Source organism: Psittacula echo (genome assembly GCF_963264785.1).
Source record: "Psittacula echo genome assembly, chromosome: 13".
NCBI classification, from domain to species: domain Eukaryota; kingdom Metazoa; phylum Chordata; class Aves; order Psittaciformes; family Psittacidae; genus Psittacula; species Psittacula echo.
In genome coordinates, this window is record NC_137749.1 from 10,880,727 (window position 1) to 10,907,114 (window position 26,388).

General features: G+C 44.5%; 1 protein-coding gene across 2 annotated transcripts; it reads right to left on the minus strand.

Annotated features, from left to right (window-relative positions):
• Positions 1-13,165: 13,165 nt before the first annotated feature.
• Positions 13,166-25,963, minus strand: RNF185 (ring finger protein 185). 2 transcript variants are annotated; one of them, XM_080628510.1, is made up of 7 exons: positions 25,847-25,963; positions 20,598-20,846; positions 19,046-19,064; positions 18,312-18,424; positions 17,744-17,798; positions 15,606-15,723; positions 13,166-14,161 (listed from the first exon to the last, which is right to left on the minus strand). In XM_080628510.1, exons 2-7 carry the CDS (start codon positions 20,777-20,779, stop codon positions 14,064-14,066), a joined length of 585 nt encoding a protein of 194 aa, XP_080484636.1. In that variant the 5' UTR covers positions 20,780-20,846; positions 25,847-25,963; the 3' UTR covers positions 13,166-14,063. The 2 variants fall into 2 exon arrangements, with proteins under 2 accessions (XP_080484636.1, XP_080484635.1); XM_080628509.1 differs by lacking the exon at positions 25,847-25,963 and adding an exon at positions 25,483-25,831.
• Between the last annotated feature and the right edge of the window lie 425 nt (positions 25,964-26,388).

Here is a 26,388-nt window from a genome sequence, read left to right on the forward strand (position 1 = left end):
GCAGCCCGTGCTCATTTAATCTTGCGCTGATTCAGATACTTCACCTCTCTCTGAAGCTGCCCAAGGAATGCCAGGTCTCTTGGCTGCTCATTCCTTTTCAGACTTTTCCTGACTCTCATGCCTATAACCATCTTCTGCACTCAGTGGCAGCAGCACCCCTGGGAAGGATACAATAGCGGCTAACCGGGCTAGTTGGACATGCTTCTGCAATAGTTCTCGCAAGCTCTGCTGCCTGCTAACTATTGTCAAGTTTTCCCTTCTCTGGTTCCACCCAAGGGTGGGAGGAGAGGAGGAGCCACGGCAGGAGGACAGCCCCTGGCTACAGAGCCCGAATAAGCTCCACTTCTATGCCAGGGGTGGAGCTTTGATCCAAAGAGGGGCTGTGTTAGCAAGTGCTGAAAGATAGCAGCTTTTGCCAAAGGAAGAGCCAAGTGCATAAACGAGAAACTGCTCTTTGCAGCAGGGCACATTCTGATGGAGAATGCCAAGGAAGGCAGCGTCTGACAAAGACAACTAGCCACACCTCCAACCACACCACATTAACGTTTACTACATACCTTCCTAAATCCCCACAGCGAGCGGGCTTAGACTACCTTCACAAGTACCTACAATACGTTCATCCTCTTGCAGCATGCTCTCAGTGTGCTTCATCCAAAGAAAAATCACTTTCTTTCCAGCACTCTTTCAACAGAGATCATTGCAGTCATTTAACCTACTCTTAATCTCCTGAATGGAAGCTGAGAGATACAAATCAGCACAGACGAGACCTCTCTCCTGCTTGCAGCACATGTAGTTTTATCATTTTGCTTGCTCTGAAGCCAAGCATGATCTCTTAACAGCTTAAACTGTTTGCAGGACATTCAGAACTGCAACAAACATACTCTGCTACACTGAGCCCTCCCATTTCTGTACAGTCAGCAAAGCCTGGCATGCCTGAACACAGCCTAAAAGTAATGCTGTGTTCCAGAGGCAAGAATACTCCAATGTGCTTTTACTGGAGATGCTTGTTCAGCTGGCATATTGTTCAAGGGACTCTTGGGGCTGCAACGAGGCAGTCTTGGCTGCAGATTTGACAGCTGCTGCTCTCTGGTGAAGTAAGCAGAAAGCCAGGCAGCCTTTCGGGTTGGTTTTCCTCGGGTTTTGATATTTCATAGGCAGTCACCTTTCTGGAAAACAAAACAAGACCCCCACACCACATCCAAAACAAAAACCCCAAACAAACCACCATCATTTCCACCCATTCTGTGCAGTTTCTGAGCTTGGCTGTAAACGTGCAGTGAAGCCTAGTGCTGCAGAGCCCGATGTGGTTGTCAGTTCCAGCACGGGTCTAATTCCTTCTGACATTTCACACAGCTCTACTGGAAGCAGCAACACGGTGAGTCTGTGTCTAGGAATGCGCTCCGGTCTCCCACATTCTCTATATGTTGCGCGCTGAAAACGCGCCAGCGCTCACAATCCAGCACTCCCCTGGCTATCAGCACCACCCCACAGCACACACATACCTCCCGTGCATCGCAGAGCCCCTGCCCTGCCCACTATCACCTACAGACAAAGGCTCTTCCCCACAATTCTGCTGCCATGGGCTGAACTCCCTGCAAGGGGGATTCCATGTGACCCCATAAATCCCGACTCTGCAGACAAAACCTTTGAAGATTTGATCCGCAGATGTGATAAGCAGCCAGCTAGTCTGTGAATGAAGCCAGCAGATAAAGCCTGACTTCAAAGTAATAAAAACCACCCAGACAGCTAAGCAACTGGGAAGGGATTTTGTTTGAGACTTCCTTAAAGCCAAAGGACACACAGTCAAATGCCTATTTAAACAGGAAACATCTTATCAAAATGGTTTTACTTTTGCAGCAGGCCCCAGTAAGTTACTTTTTCCTATACTGAATTCTCTTGTTACTTCTTGCCTTTTTTTCTATCTCTTTATTGTGTGAGAACACAATAGCTCTGATAATAGTGCTCTGGAAAAGCTGTTAATGTGTTCATACATCCTAGATCTGAATTCCTGCCAGAATGACTGTACTTCAGAAATGGTGATTAACAGGTGTGGGGGGGCCCTCTTCTATGTAATTTTACTGATACCATCTCCAGGGGCCAAAATGCACTGCAGCAAATTTAACATCATCTAAAGTCAGATACCAGCATCTTCTCTCTTGCAAATGCTGGCAGCATTTCCACTGCAAACGTGCAGCCATCACAGCGGAGTTGTGATGTTTCCTTGCTATGGTTTAGATTTGGACAGCATTCTTTTTGCCTGGAAGAAGCCTGAAAAATGTAACTAGCAAATAAAAACCAGCAAATGAAAAACCTCGACAATGACTTAATGTGAAATTTATTGCAAACCAAGTTGCAGCCGTTAGTTTTATCCCCACAGAAATGCACCACAGCTATTGTGATATTCCAGTGATTAATCTCTTAAACCAGCTGGGGTTAGGTTGCACATCCAGACACCCTCTTTACCACACGGTTCATGCATGTCTACAGACAGACGTATTGCTCAGCGTATCTACCAGCCCTAAGAGAGACAAATTTATCCTGGCACAGACAGGCACTTAGGTATGTGTGGGACTGGTATAAGCTGGGAAAGAGGCATCTGCTTGATGCCTGAGGTCTACAGCAAGTCTTTGTTTCAGCATGGGCGCAGTCTGGAGGCATTCCAAATACTTTAGTACAATCCCAACACCTCATTGTACTTCCAAGGCACTTACACATAACACGTGCTTTGCTGCTGTTGAAAGAGTCAGCCCCTGACTTGAGCTTTGAAACTAACACTGTTTGATATGCACACAGCTCCAAGTGAAAGCTCCTGCACACAGCTCTTGAGTAAACCAAAATGAACAGTGAAGTGAAGCTCATCTCCATCAACGCATCTTACTTATAAGCAGCACCAGAACTTCATACCAACACAGTGATAACTTCTGGGTACCCAACATCACCAAGCACAACGTTAGGATGGAGACAGAATGTTAATCTCCGCCATACTTGCCTAATGGCTGCAGACCTCCTGAATGCATGTAGGCTGAGAAACAAAGCAAAGCAATTCAACCTAAACTTCATAGATTATATATGGTTTTGGAACAGTGACTTCTGATCTGGTAATGCACTGCTACTTTTGTCTTTGCAGACCGCAGAACTCCTCGGGGAAGGATCCTGTCTCACTCATGTGAAAAGCCTACCACATACTGGGCTGTGTGAGTAATTCCAGTTACCTTGACATAATAATGCTCTGATAACAATGCCCTAAAGGACAAGCTGCAAAGTCAACTAAAAAAAGTCCAGACCGGAATGTCCAACTCCTCCTTAAATATAAAGGCTCCTCATTGGTGTCCTGTAGCTGATATACTCCCCTGAGGAATGTGGCTGCTTTCACCTGCAAAATGCTTCATTGTTCCTTTGGATTTTTAAGCTCTTGAACAGACAGGGTGATTTGTGTACAAACAGGCAGCTGGCAACTATTTCTCCTTAAATCTGATAGAGAGCTGCTGCATTTCAATGCTGATGGAGACACCATCAAAGAGACATTCCCAGGAGTCTGTAGGATTAGTGGAGAAGGGTTCTCACCTTTGAGGCCCTATCATTAGCTTTCTGTAACTGCCAGAAACTGGAGAAGACAGAGAAGAGGAGATTCTTGTCTTCCTTCTTCTACTATAGTGAAACTGACTTTTGTTACTGATCTCCTCTCCCATCTCCCCCAAATTCAGCTGCTGTGTGTACAAACCTGACTGTTCACAGCTGAAAAGCTAAAAGGAGATTCAAGGCATCAAACATCCCCACATTTCAAATTCATCTCAATACACACCTTTAGTTATCAACATTTGTACATTTAAGCTTCCCAGCCTGTCACTCTTTTTGTCCTGTTTGTCCTGTTATCATACATTTGTCCTGTTGTCTGTGGGGAGGAAGCAGTGTTTGAAAACAAAGGCCTGTGCCAAATAGGTTGAACTAACAGAAGCAATCCAAGGTCTAGAAAACAGACTCTATATGAAAAAGCTTGGTCCAGGGCTTCTTCAGTCTAGGCCAGGCTGATGGGAGATTGCTGCTTTCAAACAGGAAAAGGTTATTGCAACAACAGAAGGGAAAAAAGCTTTGTTTTCCATGCCCACTGTGGACATGAATAGAAGAAATTAACTTAACTTGCAACAAGGGATTCCCAAAGATAGTAGACAGAAGCTTCTGACACTAATGATAAGTAAGTGGTAGTAGACATGGTCTGGGAGACCAAAAACCTACAGTGATGGGAGCTTGTTAGGAGTGATCAGTTCTAAACCATAGAAGTTACTTGCTTCAAACGTAAGTTGAAGCTCAGTAGATATCATAAGAACCACAGAAAACAGGTTCAGAAGATACCCTCAGAAGTCATCTAGTTTATCCTGCAACCCCCAAACCAGGAATAACTCTATACATTCTTACTACGAATTTGCCTTCTTGCCTTCCCCTGCCCCCAAATGGAAAAAGAATCAAAGTGATTCACTAAGTTTTGCTGAGCAAAAGATATTTCTATAGCACACAAACTATGCCATTCAGTACAGAAAAATCATGGCTTTGTAAGACAATCAAACCACTAGACTTGGCAAATTAATAGTGGTTCTCTTTCTGCTCAGTAGCCTGGAGCTGAGGCATCCCCTGGATGCACGGGTAGCTAATCCAGTTCTGGTTCCTGTCCACAGACAATTGTCCCGCTGCAGAGAGCACACGGCGGGTGGGAGATGAGGGATTCTGGGAAGCATCTACTTTTAACCTTGTTCCACTCCTGAGAAACAGTCAGAAGGAGGATTTATTTCAAATTCACTTCAGAATCCTGGCCGGGGACAGAGCCAGGAGCACTCCTGCACTCTGCCAAAACCCTTCCAGTTTTCCAAGTATTCATTTACAGAAAACAGCCTTCTGGTGGTTACAACGCTCCTCGTGATTTAGCTTCTAGCTCCAGTAGAGGTTAACACAAATGGAAATGAAGTAATATACTCAAAAAGAGTGCAAATACCTGAACCCTTAGCCATCGGTCAGGTGGATTGATTTAACTCTAGGTAATAAAGCAATTTTTATTGTGATTTAAACAATCAATTTTGGCTTATTACTTTAGGGGTTTCTTTACAAGTGCAAACAGTTTCTTAACTATTTCAAGACTTTCTTTCATTTTAGCCAATATCATCTGGAAAGTCAATTTACCACTTACAATTACTTGAATATAATAATGTAATCCCTGATCAGTATAAAAAGATTCAGTATATATTTATATTTTCTGTTATTCAATATATATCTAAAAATATATATATTTAATAAACAGATATCAAAAGCCTACATTTTCAGTCATACGGTTGTTTAGACTATTAAGTTAGTATCAAACTATTTCATAATATAATAAAAAACCACAGAAAGCCATGAGAATGTTTCCCGAGCTCAAGCAGCATTGCATACGCATAAAGATGTGATGCATGAAGCAAAAAGGAGATATTTGTCCAAACTGAATTACTTGCTTCTGGTCACCGTCATCTCCAGTGCTTTAGACCTACTAATGAACAGCCTTGGATTCATATGGAATTTCTCTGCTTTCCTTTCCTCTCCCAGAAAAAGGAAGATGAGCTTTCCTGCTCTTCAAACTCCTGCTGATTTTTCAGCTTTTAATTGGCTGATTTTGGTATAAAATAAGAGCATATTTTTAAATCTGCAACTGTGAAATCATCAGTAATCCATCACCTTCAGTAATGTCTGTTGGAGATTTACTGGGAGCAGTTTCTCTCTGATGTAGTGGGTTTGGCTTTTGTTTGACATTCCTGCAGCAAGCCTGTGTTACTTGGCCACTTCAATTACATTTATTTTATAGACCATACTCACATACATCCTCTTGCTATTTTATGGTTAGGAAGGAACTGAACCTTAGCTTTCTTCCTTCCTAAGAAGTTTTTAAGCACCCTGCTACAGTAGGAATTCCTGACACCATTTCCAATGATTTCCTTCATCTGGATCCAAAAGCATTTCCCACCCGGACCTATTCAAGAGGCTTGATCTGAATTCATGGTTTCAAATAATCAAAACTGAATTTTTAACAAATACTCTGTCCTTAAGGTTAAATCATGCAACCGTATCTGCGTCTTCTCAAACCATCCTACTCCAATTCAAATATGGATTATCCCTATAGAAAGAGGGAATTGTTTTTAATTTCATTTGTCTTGGGGGGAGCACAAAACAAATCAAACAACACAAAATGCAACAATGGACATCAAAATACCGGTATCAATAGTTTATTCAAAGGTATGATTCAAGGCAGTATCTTCTATTTTGTAATATGGAAAAAGGTTGGACTGAAAGCAGTAAGGACAGTATGCTCTAGGTAAAAAAAGCTCTTCCAATAATCCCCTTAGGTAAAAGTGATCGAGACCTAGGAAAAAGACACCATTCCACTTCTCTCCTTCCCTTTCTTGGTATAGTGTTTGAAGTTCTGTGCAGTAAGTCCCAAAGCCAGCGGAACTGTGTTATCAGTGAAAAGTAACGACCTTGAAAGTGTATGCTGTCTCAACAGAATTCAGAGGCACAAAAGTACATTCAGAGTTAATTCACAACAGATATTGCAACAGAAACATCTAAGAAACTTCCTGAGCCAGATCCAACCCATCGGATTTGAGCCTAAGAACCAGCGGGCCAAAGAACAGTTTAAAACATCCAAGACACACGAATAGGGATTTGCTTGTCCCTCCAGCCACAGCAGAGAAAATTCACAAGTTTCAGAGACAAAGCTCCTGTACATGCAGCTTGAGGAAGGAGGGAAGTGACAAAAAACCTAAATCCTCAGGGACACGCATGTACGTCAGCTACTGCCAGAGCCAAGCATGATCAGCAGCCTAGCCTGACCAAGAATAAACAGAGCTAACAAGCCTGGAGCAGTGCCAACCAGCATTAGAGAAATTATGTGTGCCAGGCCAGGGAGTCAGCTAATCCACAGGAAGACTGTAAAAAACACTCCACAAGAGCTGCCGGAACTCACAGCTCCCAGCTGCCAAAGGCTCCTACCCTTGAAGGCTTTTTAAAGTTGGCTTTGGGATATCAAGCACAAGACTGCTGCTCAGCGTGGTTTAGGGATAACAGAAGAAAACAGAACAGAGTGCAAACTGGGTATTTGTTTTCATGTACAGCCCTACTCTGGAACTAGGAGAAAGGGAAGGGCAGCTTCCTTCACTGCAGGCTCCAATTGTTCATTCAGCATGGCAGTGTAGCTGGGTGCTAGAGCTGGCCAAAAGCACAGAGCACAAGAGAAGCCCAACAGTAAATGCAAAGTCATTACAAATCTCAGGGGAAGAGCTGGTGTCTTCAGTTTTAAAGAACAAACAAGCGAACAACCCACCGAACTTCCATTATATGATATAAACCATGATATCAAATCCTCCGTGAAGTGTCATAAGGATGTGCCTCCAGATCTGCTGTTATTTATCTCAACAGCCCCAAAAGCAAGATGCACCAAGACATTTGCAAATCAAGACCTACAACAGAAATACATTCAAAGGCAAGACAGACTTACAAGGACACACAGCTTTGGGTTTGGCTACTGACACAATCTAGGGAAGCTCAACAATAGGATACTAGTTCTTTAGGGAGAAGAGAAAAACAGAATCAAGACAAGCTGACTCAACATAGCTAAACACGAATACTCAAACCAATAGGAACCCAAGAGACTGTGGTTTGTATTGATATAAAGCTGTAATTGTGACTATCAACATGTAATTAACAGCATTCTGCAAGTCAACAGAGCTGGCAGTGCTTTGGCAGCACGACAAACCTTTTTTCTTTAATACACCAATAACCGTACTCTTCACTTCAATAAAGTTGGGGTACTTTTTAGGGATTCTTAACTCTCTAAACCAGGACAGTAGATGTCTATCTTGGCACAGCAAACATGCCTCCAGGCCACACTTGGGCTTCCTCTTTCCCCATTTCCTTTGACAGCAGCCAAAACATCAGCCTCTTCAGATTCAGGCCAACACAGAAGCCAGTAGAAGCTGCAGGTACTCAACCCCTCTCAATAATAAAGGCCCCTTCAGAAATGTGATTCTGGAGCATGAAAACTGAATTGAGTTTTCACAAAACACCAACGAGAAGCATTCCTCCTACCACCAGGAAGAAAAGCACCTCAGAGATCCCTTTTTGTCCTTGCTGAAAGCAACATTATCCAACAGGTTTTGTAAGTTTCTATGTCTCAAGAGTCTGAAAGGGAGAGGAAGCAAAACAAGATTGCCCTCCTTCATATCAGTTTTCCCCCAACACTGGGATATCTTCCCTGTACCTACCACGTATGGAAGTGGCAACGAGCTACCCAAGTTGCCTGGGCACTACTTCGGAATGCAGCTGAAGACAAATATGCAACCCATGACTTCTGCCACCACCAGTAAATCAGAGCTTTCTTTCGTACTTTATCTGTATTCCTGTTTGCGTCAGCATGGCAACGCTTTGCCAGGCAGTGTCAGACACTTACTGGGACTGAAAGTCAGCTCCAGAGCACTCCTGCAAGCACTGAAGGACAGCAAACAAGAGCACGCTATCAAGAGGCTTGGAACAGGTGATAGAGGTGACAGCAAGAACTCATGGTTAATGCTGGTGCTGCACCCACCAGGTCCCAAGCCAGCTGAACCACACAGGCAGAGTTTAATGGGCTAAAAAGTTTTACCTACCGGAAACAGGAGACGTGCCAAGCTTCATTGACAGTCTTGTAGAGGCGCTGACCAGCAGCAATGCTGTTCCCACATCCTAGACACCTCCAGACTTCTTCACCTGGATATGAAGTGACGTACAGCAAAGAGTTTACATCAGAGAAAACAAGGATTGCTGCACCCCTTGCAGAAGAACCACCTTGAACCACATAACTGACAGGAAGCCCTCCACAAGGAAAGTTAAGTCTGTAACCCTGGAATGTTCCCAAACTGAACTCTGACATATGTATATCTTTTTTCTCCTCCAGACATAACATCACCATCTGCTCCTTCACATTCTGCAGGAGAACGCAACATGACTTCTCACAGAAAACAGCTGAGTTACCGCTATGCTGTATTCAGAACAGAGAATTCGGGAAGGCAGGTTGGTCTAGATCCACAGCACTAGGGCAGGAAGCCACATTACTATTTCCCCCATGCTATTGACTCAACACATAACGTTTGCACTCATTTGTGTAATTAACTGGATTTCCCAGAACTGAAAGAAAGGAAAGGCAAGCTTTATTCATAGGGACGACTTGACTACCAGGAAGGAATTACACACTTGAATGAATATTCTTGTAGAGGCTCTGCAGCCAAGACCAGACTAGCAGCACGCTCAGGAAGAGGGGTTGATGCCACTGGCTTACTGCACTTTCAGAACATACTTGTTATAATGCAGTAATAGTTTCTGTTAGAAATGCCATAAAGCCTCAGAGAGAGCTATTTAGTTATTTATAAGTTATTTAGATGCATGTAAGCTAGGAAAAATTGTATGAAAACTTGCTCACAAAGAGCACCTGGCACACACATAAATACTATCCAAAATCCAAACAGCTGTACAGGCATGTTAAAGAAAGAGTCAAGGACCTGGATGAGAGCAGGATGGCACAAGGAACACATCACACAGCTGGGCATTTCTCAAACCTATTTCTTCCTGCTACCAAAAGGTTGCTTGCAGTAAGTCTGCATAAGGAAAGAGTGTATTTGGAGAAGGAAAACCACTAACTTCCATTTCCCAAAGGACGTTAAAACTCAGTAGTTGTTCAGGCAAGCTGATACCAAGGTTAAGTCTCTGGAAGTTACACAAAACAGAAGCCAGCAGCCTTCAATGCACTTTTACCTCACTGTGTAGGTAGGTCAGTGACAACGTTTAAAACCAGCCAAAGTGAAGATCTCCTTGTAACGCTTTGCAGAAATAGCTGTGTTAGAGAAAACACACTGCCCTCATGAGCAGATCAGCTGTACCCAACTAGAGACCTCCCCACAAGCCTCTATGGCTGGATAGGAGTCATCCAAACTGGACAGTCAGTGTAAGCAGCTACTGCAGTCCATAGCTCCACACCTGCAAATATGTCTGTGCCCTTCTGCTATCTGGAACACTGAGAACTGCCCCTGAGCTCAGATCTGCACAGTCGAACAAGGGTTAGGAGAAACTTGGAAGAAGCTGTCGCTACCCATGTTTTTCTCTAAAGCAACCTGCTCTTCAGCACACCAAACAGGTTTGGAATAAAGGGCAAAGCCACGTGTGCCTGTGCCTCAATGTGCAGGCATCCAACACACTCCTCCTGGAACAGTGCAAACCCTGGAAGTCAGCTGGACTTCAGGAAAGTCAAGCACCATCTCCTGCAGCTCCATCTCCTCCGGCTCTGTGCCACGAGCACCAGATGCAAACGTGAATACAGGCAGTGGATCCTATTTAAAGGAATTTAATGACTACCCCACAGCTGGCTACAAGCAACGGCTCTTCCTCCACAAGGATCATTCAGAGCTTCACCCATTAGCTTCTGAACTCCAGGTAACAGTCGCCTCACTTCCAGCTGCAGTGCAGCATCAGTTCAGCTGTGCCCGGAGAGGCCGATTAGGTCCCAAACGGAAATGAACAGCGCTGTATCCACGGAATCGCTGGAGTATCCAGGAGAAGTGACGGAAATGAAAAAAGCAGAGCAGGAAACAGCGCGAGGGAAAGGCAAACGGACACGATCAATGTAACAGGTCTGGAGGTCCCCCAGGAAGGGAGGAATGTCGCAGGGCGGCCAGCGGGGAGCTGCAGCGCATCCCCCGGCAGCAGCAGCAGCCCCGGCAGGCACCGGCCCGAGAGCGGCACCGAGCCCTGGCGGGGAACACGGGACAACAACGGGGACGGGGCCAGCGCGACCGCCCCGCCCCAGCAGGCTCCCGCGCTAACGGGCCGGTGCCGGGCAGCCGCCTGCCGCCACCGCCGCACAGGAGCCCGGGCTGGACCCCCCGAGCCCTGCACCTGCCGCCACGCACACGGCCGGGGGAGGCCGCGGCCGCGCTCCCGCCTGCCCTGCTCACCTGGCTCCTCCATCCCGCGCCGGCCCCGCCGCGCCCCGGGGCTAGACCGCGCCTGACGTCAGCCTCTACGGAGCGCGCCGCAGGTCACGTCACTCCGCACCTGGACCAGCCGCGCGCTCCCGCGCGCGCCCCCCACCTCTCTTCCCCTCTCCGCTACCCCCTCGGCGTGCCCCGCCCCGAAGGCAGCTCTCGCCCCGCCCCTTTCCTCGCCGCAGGCCAATCGGCACTCCGCCCCCCTCACGGCCACAGGCCAATCCCCGCGCTACTCCGGCGGTGACCGTCCCACCCCATCCGCGGCGAGGACCAATGACAGCGCGGCCGCACACCCGAGCCCCTCCCACCACGTGCCGTGGCGGGCGGTGGGCGGGCGGGCGCGGCAGGTCCGGTGGCTGGGCCGCCCTTCGGGGCCTACACCCGCGCCGGGCTCGGCGCGGCCCCACCGGCCGCCGCTCTCGGTCCCCTCGGTACTGCTGCCGCCGGTGGAACAGCCCCGTTGCCCCCGTGAGGGAGAAGTGAGGCCCCAGCCCTCCCGCTTCCTGAGGCAAGGACCAGCAAACGGGCTCTGCCACTCTCCGTCCGCGAGGTAGGGATGAGGGCAGCGCCTCACCTCAGTCCGTCCGCAAAGCACAAAGGAAGGGCGGCGCAGTACGGTCAATGTAAAACCATTTTTTAATTCTAAATCACTTTCACAACAGTGAAAATTAGTGAACAGTAATGGTAATGCACTAAACGAGCCATTACGGGCTGTGTGCAGTCTGAGTACGAGGGGGGAAGTGGTACAATACAAAAAGCACACCAGGGAAAAGGTAGGAACAAAAGCGTTAACACTTTCAGACTATTTCGTTATTGGATTGCCAGAAAATAAGGACCCTTAGTCATATTTCTGTAGCCACCTCTGTCGAAATCCATTGTGTCTCTCACCAATAGATGGAAAAAAACCCAAACCATTGAAATTCTGTGTTATTAAACATAACGTTAGTTAAATCACTTTCAGTACCGCTTGAACCTGTTACAGTCGCTTTTTTGTCCACTTTCTCGGAGAAAGGCTTTAAAGGGGCTGCTCCTCCCCGGCCAACCTCTGCTGTTAGCATCGTTCCTCAATACAAAAGGAAAACCATCCTTTACTGTCACATGAACTTCCCCTTTTCATCAGCAGGGGGTGCTGCCCGCTCTGGAAAGGCGGTCAAAGCCGCGGCTCTGTACTACCGCCAGCGGGAAACAAACCAGCCTTTCTCCTCGAAAGGGTCCCCGTGACCAAGTTCCGCACTTGAGAAGAACCCTATGCACAAGCAGTGAAACTTCTCCGAAGTGCCGCACCACCGAAGCCGAGGCGCTGCTTCAACTACCTACAGCTGAGCAGTGTATGCTGCCAGACTATCAGCCAGGTATCAATTCGACAACATGTGGCAAAACACCGCTGAGGCTTTGCAACATTCCACTTGCCAGATGGAATTCCAGAGGTAGGCAAGTTAAACTGCAGACATCCTGTGTCTCAATACTAAAAGTGAACAGTTTATAATGACATAAATAAGCTTCTACAACAATTAAGGGGTCCTGCCGAGGAACCTCATCCATCCACTAGAAAAACCCTAGCGATTAAAGTTTCTATGAGTTGGCTTGTTCTGTCAGTTGGCTGTCTATTGCCAGGAATGTCACAATATTCATCCTGTGGGAAATAATTATGACTGTGAGCGATCTGAATCAAAATAACCTAAAAATAAGAGAAAAAAATTGACATTTTGCAGAGGAATAGGAAAGCTGTTCATCTTGCCAGGGAATCTCTCCTACCTGCTGTTCTGAAAGAATCTACACAAATACATCAGGAGTAGTCCCTAAAGCTGTGTCCCCAACAAGATTCCAAAACAGCTACCAAGTGCTCACCTTCTGAAGTATTTTCCCCTCAGCACATAAATAGCTGTGGTCTCCTCCAGCACTTCAGGTTAGTTTCTTTGGTAGAAGACTCGCGCGGTACAGCCATTCTGCTGTGGCATGGAGCAGCTGTACACACCTGTAGGGAAAAGCTCTTCCAAATGTTCTCTACTGCAGCAGGTGCTAGCAAAGGCAGGATCTCATTCTTCCTCTTGTCTGATTTTACAGTACAAGTTTAACCTCAAAACTCACATAAAGATGCCTTTTGTTCCTCTCCCCAAACACGCTGATCTCAGATCTGTAATAGGATTTTATTTGGAGTACACAACCTTGAGTAGAAAGTCTCAAAGACTTGGGAAGAATAAACGTAGCTACAGTGACAGGGTTGTGAGGGGATTATCCAGGAGTGCAGCCACAGGCTGCTGCGTAGAACCAAGGAAGACAACACTGTTTTGTCAGTGAGGAACTGGGCTGGGTGAGGCAGTTCCTTGGACTGTTCAGCAACCCCACCCAGCTCCACGATGAGAGAATCTTCCAGTGTCTGGCTCCAGCAAATTCAGGCTTTAAGAAATTGCAGCATAAATTTGTATCCCTTCTTCTAACAGCCATCAGAACCTCTTCAGGAGGGGTTTCTCATCACACTGGGAAATAACAGCAAGAAAAGAAACCAGGTTCCAAGCCTGGTTCTATTTGCATCATGTGCTGTGCCCAAAGAGTCTTAGCAGTGCTACAGATGATTTCCTGAAGAAGGCTGGATGTTGATGTGAAGACATTAAATAACATCCACAGCTCAGGCAGATCCAAGCACAAGATACTGGTCACACTGCAGAGGTTTCCTTACCTGCCCAGTCTACCTTGGGGCAACTGTCTTTCACATAAATCTGGTGTCACTGATTGGCACAGGATTTCAAAGCAACACTCCTTTTAGGAGTGGAGCTCAAAGCTAGGCCCGTGGTTTGTGGCAGTAACCTGTTGTACACGACAGCTGAGCTGAAATATGCTTTTTAACCAATGTTTAATTTCCAACTCGGGTGCAAAGTGTGGGATTCCTCATTGTCCTGTAGTACCACCAATTCCTGAAGCCCATAGTTAGCTACGGAACCAGACACCAAGAGATTTAAAATGGGATGGGGATGCAGTTTGTAACTGTTTCAGGTGCCTTGTTGGCCACAAATATATAGAATAATGGAAAAAAAATTACGCAATCAACAGCCAGAACATTATCACCAGAGCCACAAACAGGAAGAGGCGGGATAGGAACTGCTCATCCACATATTGAGGAGTCCCTGGAACAGCTGGAAAACAGAAAGGAAAACAGAACAGTTCAGCTCCTTCCTCCTCTTTGTGTGTATTCTGAACATAGTATATATTCTGAACATAGTGTATTCATAAACTGAAAGATATGCAAGGAATCTACTTGGTAAGAAACTGTTGCTATTTCAGACTGGCCAGCCATACTGGAAGATCAGAAGAAGATAAACATCAGCTCCCTGAAGCAGACTTGTGGTAAAACTACTCATGACTAACAGCAGCAGGCAGCTCCCAGTGCTCCAATACATGCAGCTCTGCTCAGAGTACTTCTGGGGACAGTGCTGAGTGAAATTCGCTGCTCAGTTCACTGCTCACAGCTAGCCAAGTCTACTGTTTCCAGCCTAAGGAGCTTTACCACCTCTACTTGAGCGCTTCTCCCCATCAGGGTGAAACATCTCTGAATAAGGGAACGGTAAAACGGTCAAAGCTGCATGTGGTGCCTTGACAAAGAGAACTAATGTAAAGCACACAAGCTCTAAAGCTCAAGCTGTGCATTTCGAGAACTGCTGCACTGAATTCACATCTGAAAAGCAGATATAGGAGGTGGTTAAATGATGGCTGTTACAACAGGATATATTTACATACTCCTTAGCTCAGTCACACCTCCACACACATTTTCAGTGGACACTCAAGTATAGTTAATAGGTAAGTTAATTTGACCCTAGGACAGCACAAGGTCCCTGGCAACACAGGTGTGACATGAAGAATGTTCTCATAGTTCTGATGCCATATGACATGGTGAAGAAAATTTGCTACAGGAAGAAAATCCTTCAAAGAGGAAGAAAATCCTGGGAAGAAAAGTAGGTTCTTGTTCAAAACAGGCAGACTTGGTTTGCCTACACTGTAGATGGGGAGGAGGCTTTCTGGGGATTGCTTCATTTTTGGAGAGCAAGGCCACTATCTGGAGTAACCCAGCTGAGTGAAATCATTTCACCAGAAAGGTTACTTCTTGTGGAATACAGGTGACTCTCAGGTAAATTTCTGGAAAAGGAACAATCCTTGCTGTCATTTTGTGGTACAAAGGGGTTTAAAACTGTTTAATTTCCTTCTCATCTTTCAGGAAATGGTCCTTTCCCACTGTTCTCAAAATATGGGTCTCCCTCATTCACCCCTACTGACTCCTTTTCAGTACTATTATTAGAAATTTGTCCAACTTGTCTCATTTTTCAGAGGGAGTCTGCTGGAGTACCAGAGGAGGCATTTGAATTCAAGGGGAGAAATACCCAGTGCCACTGGCCCTCTCCAGTTCTGCTGTCCTCTCAGGAAGGCCTTCAGCAAACCATTTTGTGTTTCTGTTTACAACACTGATTTACTCCACTGTTCAGAAAGTTTTGTCATTTAGAAAGCTATTTGTTTAAAAGTTACAAAGGAGTTTGTAACAAACATCTGTTTGTGACAGGCCTCTGGGAGAAGATGGCTGTGTGGTACCTGGAGGAGGTCGCCCATCATTTATGTTGAATGCTGTTGCAAATATACCAAAGGGAAACGCCCCAATTCCGAATGACATTTGGAAGCCACCATCGCCAAACCCAAAGCCCTGGAATCCCTGCAGAGAACAAAGCAATAGAGAGAAAAAAGGTACCAATCATTTAAAGCCTATTTCAAAGTGTTTTGTACAAGTGTAGACATTCTCTCTCACTGGCTTTCCGGTGGCTGAGGCAGTATCATGCTGTCTGGCAACTAGTCTGCCACACTACTGTTAGATACCTTCTTAGTTCTCCTCAGCTTAAAATGTTTCACACAGTATCGAACTTGCCAGAGCAACCCAAAAGTCTGAGGAAAAGCAAACCAGGGACCACAGTTCTTTCTTGAAGGCCACAAATTAACAAAAGCATTTCTCTAATGTTTCTCAACTTAAAATAGCAGATGTCTGACACTATATCAAAATCAACATTAACAATCCTATTTAGAATGTCTTAACACTATATTAATCTGTATTAACAGCTGTTGGCCATATAGCTGCAAGAAAGGCATTGTAAAAAAAATAAGCTGCACTGATTCTCACAATACATGTGTATAATCTAAGCATTCAGTGAGGTGACAAATCGCCAGTGGGATGCAAAGAGCATTATAGAGAGGAACAGTAACCATAAAAAAATAAATTACCGGGGGCACTCTAATTAAGGTGGCAGATAAAGTCATCTGGGCAGGAATGCCAGCCATAAGGAAAGGAGGAAAAAAGGAAGAGTTACAATGCAACAACATTGACCCCTATGGGATCCAGACTAAAATACCCCATGAAGTCAAAAGGTAAGTCTTCTGAATCAAGATGAATCCTACTGTATACACGCAGTGTACTATTTGAGAGCAAACTGTGTCACAGTCTAAGCAGTCACATCATGTTTAAAAACTGTGGAGAGCTCAGAGTTGCCACATTCTGTAATCTACAGTGTGTAAAGCACACTGTCCTCTCCTCGCAGAATTAAAACAGTGATAGCAATTCTGAAAAACCTTCTGGTCTATCACCTCCAAACAGAGGGAGGACAAATGTGATTTCATTCATACAGAATCACAGAATCAACTAGGTTGGAAGAGACCTTTAAGATCATAATAAAAGCTAGACATTTCTGTGTTGATCCTTGACTTGAGGAGTTAGTCTTTTGACTATGACTCTCCTCAAGCATTTTGCCATTAACTCTCACGGACAGCAAAGCACTCTGCATGGCAGGTTCTTTGCCTGCAGGAAACAGGAGGGCAGCATCACTACTGCTATGTCTTCATACCAGATTACTTTGACTTATGGCAGCAGCAGCTAAAAGGTTCAAACAAGGTATAGCTGCTGATTTAATAAGAAGGCAACTCCCTAGCAAGAAAGAACAACTGAGCTCCCAATACACTCAATACAGAAATGTTCCTTAATCATTCCCAGCAGTTGTTTGCTTGAAGCATGAGGTACACAAATGTTCCCCAAGGATCTCAGGCTGAGTTACACGGAAATACGCAATTGTTTCATCAGGTCATGCTCACTGCCACCGTGCTGAAGAACACCATGGTCTGTCCTACTGGCTACTCCCACGTCTGTTCAACCTATGCCAGATGCTGTTTACATTCACTCTACATAATCTCCTCAACAAAACCACTTTGTATTAACATGTATCCAACAGATAGCTGCATTCCTATGCTTGTAATGCCATGGTACAGTAACATCCCATAGAAATGCTAGAAGCAGGTGTCAGTGCCAAAAACCTATGTTCACACATAGATTACATATTTCCAAGGCAGGTATAGTCTGATGGAAATACATTTCCACAAAGAATTCTCAAAGTAAAGTGTTCCTTGTATTTGTGTATGGAGAACAATCAGGGATGAAGAGCATTTCCAGTGATGCCACACAGGTCTGTTCTCCTGAAGCACAGTTCAAGTTACCCATTCTTTGGGATGCTAGAGTACTATGGGAATGAAACTTTCTGCTGCACTGCAGCTGGCAATTATTCATGAACAAGCCAGGGATGTGCAAGAGCTGTGAGCCTTAGGATCCTCACACAGGATGACTAAATCCTCCAAGATGAATAAATCCCACCACCAATAAAAACAACTTATCTGCTCGAGCTTGTTTTTTCACGTACCCCTCTGTTCTCCGGTTCTGGTCTCTGTCCTTGGGGTCGTGGCGGAGTTTTCTCTCTGCAGGAAGTTGTGAAATTAGCTCAAGTGCTAATATGTGCCAAGAGTATCTGCGCTAGCCTGGCTAATAATACAGAACAAACATAGGGCACAGTCTCACCCAGCTGTGCTGCAGCAGAGCTGGAGGCAGTGTGTGAGCGAGTAGACCACCCCGCTTATGAATCACATCACTGAATCAAGATGCTGCATTTTGAGTAACAAAGCCCCATTGCAAAGGCTAGAAACTGAGGACATGAACATTTTAGGTAAGCTTGTCCAGTCAGATAACATTCATTGCAACCTGACACTTGTAACTGATAATTAACACCCAATTAAAATAAGTTGCCAGCTGAACAAGAAATAAGGTGTGCAAACCCAGGCCAGAAATATCTGGCAGAAATGGCAGTTCTGTCTGTCTTTTAACAAAGTATTTCGCATTGTGAATCCATTGTTTTGACAATCTCATCTTAAGACCTTAAACTAAAGTTTCTTCTTCAATTTTCACACAAAAATAGTTGTATTTAGGTTTCTTACCTGGGGTCCTGCTGCCCAGTGCTACCCCTTCCATACAGAGGAATAACTTTATCTCGACTGATTCCTGCTTTGCATACAGGACACACTTGTCTGTTTGGCCTGGTCTCTAGCCACTAAAAGAAAGTAAATTATAAGAAAACCGGTAAAAGACCATGTAAATAACAACATGCAAACCTCATCTGCAGCCAGGCAAAGACACTTCAGCAATTTCTCAGAAAGCCATGGAGCAAAACATTTTACTAAGTGGCAAGTACTCTCCAGAGTGGAGTTGGCATTTTGGCTGTTGTTCTGGTACAAACTACTTGCTGATGTGTACACATTCAGAACTGCACTGAAGTAAAATACGAAGAAGTAAACAGAACCAACAATCCTGCATGGGCCAAGTGTAGATACCCTCCTTTCATCTATCTTTTCCGTAATGATGCCACAATGTAAACCACTACATATTCCAAGAAAAACACATTCAGCACTTAAGCCTGCAAAGTAAACCCCTGTGAACTGCCTACAGTAATACTCCTGCAAAACTGGGAATACCCAGTATTTAAGAAACTCAAAAGTGGGATACAATGCTGAAAGAGCAGATTGCAAGGTGTTTTGTATGAAATTGCACTAGCAGGTTGTGATTGCCCTGGAGAGAAAGAGCATTTGAAAAGAGGGGCATACTCCAGAGAACCAAAGGCTTTATTGAGTAACAGGAGCTGATGAAAGACAAAGTAAAAGGAAACCTGTCTTACCTGGTGTAAACAAGGCCAACTGTGAGCATTCCCAGGACAATTTGTTCACAGAGCAGAAAGAGAGGGGAAAACAGAATTAGTTACTGACAAGTTGATCTGACAGATGTATAGTGTACCACAGATAGCACAGCTTGGAGACAACAAAATCCTGGAATCCAGCTGGGCTAGTTCCCTAACCTCCCATTAAAATAATTGAAAGCACAGCCCAAGATGGATCTCCACTGGTCTTTTCAGGTTATGCAATCTAAGTTGCTAATGTGATTTTCTATATATCACCTTTGATTCCTGGGCCCTCATCCATACCAAAGGCCCATACAGAGGCTTAATTAATCTTAGTGTTTACTGTACAATTTTCTCTTCTAATACCATGAAGAGACATCCCTGAGCTAAGATGCAAATGAGGAAGGAATCAGTAAAGATCCTTCAGGATCTTAAAAGAAATTAAGTGAGAGAGATTTAGGTAAAACATCAGCCATGTTCATTAAATCATGGAATACCTCCAGATGGATGGTACCTTAGGTACCATCCAATCAACCATCCACTCCAACCCGATGCTCAGGGCAGAGTCAAATATTGAGATCAGACCCAGGGGCTCAGGGGGGAGAAATTCCCATTACACAGAACTACTCTTAAGATTAAATTAATATGGCAACAAGCAGTCTTGACAACACTATTCAGACAGACACATGCTGATTTTTAAAGTTCCATTCTTTCACATCCTTTTGCACAATAATCTTAACATACCATCATCAAGTGATTTTCCATCTCCTAGAGTAAGAACCTGATTTTCAGATATTACATACATTTATATAGAAATGCTCTTTTAGGCTTCTTGTATAAAAAAAGAGCACAATTCAGCCTAAAGTTTAAAATAACTCCCCCAAAACCCCATTTGGCCATGTCAATCCTTAATACCTTCTTAACATTCAAGAAAGAGTATGTTCTAGCCCAAGTTACCTACGTAAGAAATGCTGCACACTTCTTGTATTTGTGTGATACATTCCCACGTCAGACCAAAGAACTGAAAAGGCAGTGTTACAACCGCAGGACCATGGGAAAAGAGAAACCCACATGTAAAAAGCTTTTTATCTTTTTTTATGGTTTCAAAGATAAAAAGAGCAAGCTTATAGGAAGCATGAGAACTACAATTTGGCCTCCACAACCTAATGTCAGATGCAGGTTTAGGTATGCACAGGTTAGAAAGGAATTTAGGTCTGAACAAGTATCTGTGCTAGACCAGACAGCACAAAATAGCATGTATAACCAAGCAGTGTCAGTGAACACTGACTGTCCTATGTGAGGCTTGTTTGTTTGTTTTACAAAATAATCCAGAAGTACAGGAAGTTGAGGAAGTTTAAGATGCAAGAAACCCACTCCCTGGAACAGGAGCAAAGAAAAACAGTTGAGAAGCAAGCCCAGGCCCCTCCTAAACCAAACCCATGGTCCTTACTAATTTTATACAAGACGTTTTGACATCTTAGATTTATAAAAATCATAGGCTTTTACATGATCAGACAGTGTTCTGGTTTATCTGGGGGGGCTGAGTACTTGCCAGAAGAGATGTCCACACAAGCTGATAACTGCATCCTTGGCAGTGTCTAAACAGATGTTACATTCAAAAGTGTTGTCCTGGTTAGTATTGTCTCCAGCACCATTACTGCTACTGCTGCCACTGGTCCCTCCAGTACTGGAGCTCTTTGTTGATGTAGAAGTCGTGGGTCCTTTGCTGGCCATCTTCAAGAACTACCCAGACACAAGGTCAAGAAAATTCTCCTGCTGGAATCCAAGCAGTAAGAAGGGGCTGAAAAAAAAAAAACAACTCAACAACCAAACAACTTCTTGATTATAACATTGCATTCTCATCCTGTTCCAAACTGGTAATGATTTATCTAAGAAGCACTTGAAGCCTGTTGTTGATGGGCTTAGTTTAACATAGCCAAGAGAGATATATTTTGACAAACTAAGCTACTTTAAAGTCCTGTAGTATGATCTGGCAGATACGTGACCTGTGTTTTAAAGTTACTGATAAGCAACTGAGATCCACAGACAAAACAAACCCATTGTATTTTCTCATAAATGAGCCCACGTGGTCATAACTCCTCCAAAAATTCAATGCAAGTCATAAAGGAGAACACAGTCTAAAACAGGACTTAATCACAAAGTCATTCACAATCTGGACAGACTGACTTCACACAGTTTTAAGTTCAATGTTCATTAGTCTGGAATAACAGTGATAATAATGGCAAGCAAAGGTGGCCTAGTACATGACTTCTCTCATCAGCAGTATATTGCTGCTATCACAGCAGTGTGTTGATATGACTATCAAACATTCCTAATCTGGAAGTAATTCAGAAGTAGTAAAAATTTACTTCAATGTGCTTTAATTTTACTTACATGCTTTGGGTTCTCATTAACATCATCATCTTTATCAAAGAACAACCTCTACACTCTAATTCCTTGAAATGCAAATTCCACAGTACCTAAAACTCTGAGGCTCAGCCCAAGGCATTTCCATTTCCAGAAACGAATACTTTTACCAGTACAAGATTTTTAATCCAGGAACTAAGAGGTTTCAGTAGTTTCAGAAGTTAATTCACCAAAACAATTTAGAATACTCCACTGTGCATTTCATGAACCTGACATCACGTTGCTGCTGCAGGGATACGAATCCTTAGATAAGGTTGTAAGAACGAAACAGTGATTATCTCAACAAACAGTTAAGCATTTTAAAAGGGCGACCTGAATTTTTCAGAAGCTAATTTCTTGGCAAACTTACCCCAGAAGCATTAAAGGCTTTCCTTAGTGCCCCCTCTTTGTAGCAATGCTGAAGCACAGGTGCAGGGCAGCAAAATAAAACCTTAGCAGCTCTAGCTATTAATGTCAACAGCTTCTTTCATACAATACAATCCCACTGTGTGGTCAAGAAAGAATCATACTTGAGCCTCATTAAGGTATTGCAGCGGAGATGCTCAACTACAACAAGTGAAATGTATTTTTGCAGAGCTTTTTCACTCAGTTACATCATTTTGCACAGTGTCCCAGAAGGGCAACTTTGTATTCACAGATGCTGTACACACACTGCTCTTAGCATTTCACACTGTGACTTCTTTTACACTCAGTAGCAGTTCATTGTATAAAATTACAACTCATGTTAGTTCAAGGCAGATGGGAGTGCTGCCAACCCACAAACTATAAGCTAAAGAGACTTGGATTTTTCACGCACCCTTACCACCAGAATCTTCAGCCTGTCTTGCTCAGTAGTTTAATGCTTGAAAACTTACCAACTTGGACCAATATATATTTGCTGAGAATTAATATCAAAATTGAAACTCAGGAGTTCAACACATTGTAAAAAAACCCTAGCATCTTCTTCTAGAATGGGCACAAGAAATGTCTGGCTTTTGTATCTTGACATTATCACAAGAGAAGTATGTAAAAGAAACAAATGAATGAATTTCTGTCCTTAAAACCAATGTGGAAAAAAGGCCTTTTTTCCTAATTAAATTCCATGTATTTAACACCAGAAATGTGGAGACTCATCAACAAAGATAAAATCTGTACCTTCACGAACTTCTACTTATAAATTCCTTGTCTTTTAGTGACTTAAAAAATAATAAATCATTAGGTTTTGAAGAAAGATGTTAGAGAAATCCATAGGAATATAGTAATGTAATGGAATACAGATGGCTGAGACAGAAGAATCATAATAGGCATAATGAACATAGATCATAATGTATCTACTCTCCCAGAAGCAGGCCATCCCTTAGGCTGTACTGGGATCCACTCCTAATTACTTCTCCATAGACTGACTGGGCTCAATGACCTACTAGGATATAAGCAATTTACAATAGGAAAAATCTATCAAACCACCACAACAAAAATAATCTTATTCTGAAACTTCTGAAAAGCCCTCTCAGACATTAGCTCCATGGAATACTGCTTAAACATAACATGTGCTATTGGGGCTGTTCAGCTGCAAATCGCGTTGCACATACACACATCATCAAGCATGAAACAGCATCAATGACTAAACTTACGCTTGGTAATCATATTTTGTGTCACATGTGAGCATAGTCTGTGGATCCTGAAGTAGAAGTTCAACTGCAAATTCAACTTGTTCTGAGTGGAGAACAAGCTCAATATTGTTGAAATGTCACTTGAAGTACACTTAAACTCTGAGCCAAAACCTTTTAGAGGAGGAACCCCCTCCTCACCCCCAAAAAACCACAAACTAAAAAGAAAACCAACAACCAACACAACAAGCCGAACTAACCCCATTTTCATTCTGATTTAGAGTTCAGAAGGAAGACTGTGAGTACACCGGGATATATCATAAATTTTGGTGTTAAGTAAACAGAATTTAGAGATGCCAGTTGAGGTTTGTAAACCCTCATCCTTTACATCAGGTATCCAGATCAACCCTAGACATGTGATGAGTAGCAAACAAAACAAGAGAAAGGATATAAAAATCAGCTGTGATCCAAATGCAAGCATGCAAAGATCTTCTCTTTTTTTATTTCCTGCTTTTTTGCTCTTTAGATATTTACAAGAAAACAGTATCTTTTTTATTTAAAACCCATTTATATTAGCTATTTATTTCCTTTAAATCATGACCCCTATAATATCCTGACAGGTTGTTCTGACAGTGACTGAATCACCAACATTTACTGCATCTAAGAATCAAGAGTGGCAACAGATGAACAGTTAAACAACAAAGAACCCACTTTCAAGCAGTCTTCCTAAATAAAGCCTTGTGGACCGTGAAGAAGACATAGAAATGAAGATACACATTAAGGGATCCAGCGCAAATCCCACCGAGTTGTGTAAAGAATAAGCATGGATGAAAGAGGTGGTGAAACTGAAGCTCTGAGAAGCAGATGGCACACCTGGGACCTAAAAGTTTCACAACTGAGAGCACGGGAGGTCCATGAAAGAAGTAAGTGCAGGAAAGGCTATGTGCTGTGTATAGATAACAGGCAGTAAAAGAGAAATTTTACTCAAATACTTTAAAAATTTAATCTACAAATCTAGTGGGAGAAACTGCACACCAGGAAAATGAGCTGAGTGGCTCCTGTAAAGATCACATTCCTAAACTTGGCAAATGAGAAATGACTGCATTTGCCAAAGTACACTTGACCTGACTAAAAGCACAAGAGAAACACTTGAAGACACAATGGGGGAGTTTCCATCACTGTTAAAGCATACAAAAAACCCACTGGAAACAAAGCAGGTGAACAATAGATCAACCTGAGAAAGACAGAGAGGGAATATACAGATGACATTAACTTCTGATTTATGAAGCAGTACTGGATGTAAAAATCCTAATGAATCTTACTATATGTAGGATTACTGAAACTGAAATAATTCAAAACTAATCTGTTTCTGTCTCAAGGGCTGATTTAGTGTCTGAACTTTTGCCATTTAAATCAAAAGGAAAACTTGATGGGTTATGTTTCTTATTGCTACAGTACCAGTGTCATTGTCAGACACAGGACAAATTTTATCAAAGGAATATTAACATCAGAAATTCCATCTAAATCTAAAAATATTACTCAAGAGTTTATATAAATATACTCACTCGTAAGTATAACAACAATCTGATTCTTAAATTATTACCTGGACTTCAAGTAAAATGAACAGGTAACCTTAGCTGACAGTTGTTGACAGTGCCTAGAAAAAATTACATTTACTCCTTGACAGTCGTTTTTTGACATTCTTAGCAAATACAGGACTGAAGCCATCCTGTTAATCATTAAATACACATTTATCTCACTACCTTTTCACTCTATTCTGCCCCCCAAACATGTCACATTTTAACACTTCAGAAGCAGTTTCTGAGTCCATCTTTCCACCTCCTATAACCTGTGCCACATCACCTGCCCACTTTTCAGTATTGCCATCAAGTGGTCCCAGCGTACACGTTCCTGTGATCACCGCCTCTTGCCAAACCAGTCATTTGCCCTACAGACCAGCGTGCCCTTGCTTGGCCTCATTTCATTAACTGGGATTCTGCAACCTACGTGTGTTACAGTTACTGCTTCCAGGATCAGAGCCCTGCTGAAAGGCCCGTATGGCAGCTTAGAGGATTCAATACACCGCACCAATGCGAGACATTGTTACAAACTGCCAAAAAAACCAGGTGATTGAAGGGATTCTTCGGTTTAGCCATTCGCTACAAGTATAATATAGACTGCAAGAAAATGCTGCACTAATCTTTAGACAAAGATTTTATCCTCTTACCTCATAAAGTCCAAAGGAAAGAAAAAAAAAACTGATATAACCAGTTGGGTAATCCTGCCGGAGCGTTTTCCTGGTTTGGGCGTTATGTAAAACATTAAACACCCCTCCAGTGGGCTAACCCGGTTAGCAGCACAACGCGAAAATAAAGCAGTTACGATATGGTTTAGGAAGGAAAAAAACACAGTAATGGCACGTACCCGAAGCTCTCGCTTTGCGGCCGCACCTAGAGCCCGACGTGTCCCTAATCCAGCCGGGCGCTGCCCCGGGCCGGGGCTCCGGAGCCTGCAGGCCGCTGAACGCGGGATTCCGGGGGGAAACCCCTCGCAGGCGGCGCCGGGCCCTGCTTTCCGCGGCCAGCCCCGGCCGGAGCTCCGGGAGCGAGGCTGCGCACACCGGGCTCGCTCGTCTCGACCGAGCGCAGGCGGCTCCGGCCTTCCAGCAGCCCCGGGGCACGGCTCGGCCCCGGCCCGGCCCGCTCCCCTCACGCCTCACACCGTCGCCCGGCCTCGGCTCCCCGCACCCTCCCCGCCAGCCGGATCCGCTCCGCTCGGCTGGGCTCACCGGCGGGTCTCGCTGCTCCTCCGCGGCAGCCCCGAGCCGCGGAGCCGCTCCCCTGCCAGCGGCCGCCGTCACCTGATCACCCGGAAGCCCGGCCCTGACGGAAGGGACCGGCCTCCCCGTCGCCGCACCGGGCCGTGGAGCCGAGTTCCGCCTGCCCGAGGCTCCGCCGCGTCCCCGGGGCTGCCCCGTGGGGCGGTGCCCTGGAAACGGGGCGGTGGCGGCTCGGCCCGGCGCGGGGTGCCCCGGGTGGCAGCGCGGCTCCCGGGCAAGGTCCGGTCAGAGCTGCCGGGCTGCCTGCACTGGCCCCGAGCCCCCCGATCCGACTCCCCGGCGCGTTGTGACCTCACCGAGAGAGCTGGTGCGGTGCGGAGCGCGATGCGTTCGGCCCAGGCTCTGTCCCCGCCACCGTAACCCCCCACTTGCTCTGTTTCTATTGCAGTTTTGTTCTGCTCATCGTGAGGTGATGTGAGGGCCGTGTCCGAACGGCTGCCTTTGAAAGACGCAGGAGCTTCGTATTGTCAACGACCCAAGCAAGGAAGGAA

Excerpts from the sequence above, each read along its gene's own strand:
- RNF185 (XM_080628510.1), bottom strand. The coding sequence starts at position 20,779 with ATGGCCAGCAAAGGACCCACGACTTCTACATCAACAAAGAGCTCCAGT. Across the intron at positions 15,724-17,743 it reads CAGAACCGGAGAACAGAGGG|GGATTCCAGGGCTTTGGGTT; the intron begins GTACGTGAAAAA and ends TGTTCTCTGCAG. Across the intron at positions 14,162-15,605 it reads TGATGGGCGACCTCCTCCAG|CTGTTCCAGGGACTCCTCAA; the intron begins GTACCACACAGC and ends TCTGTTTTCCAG.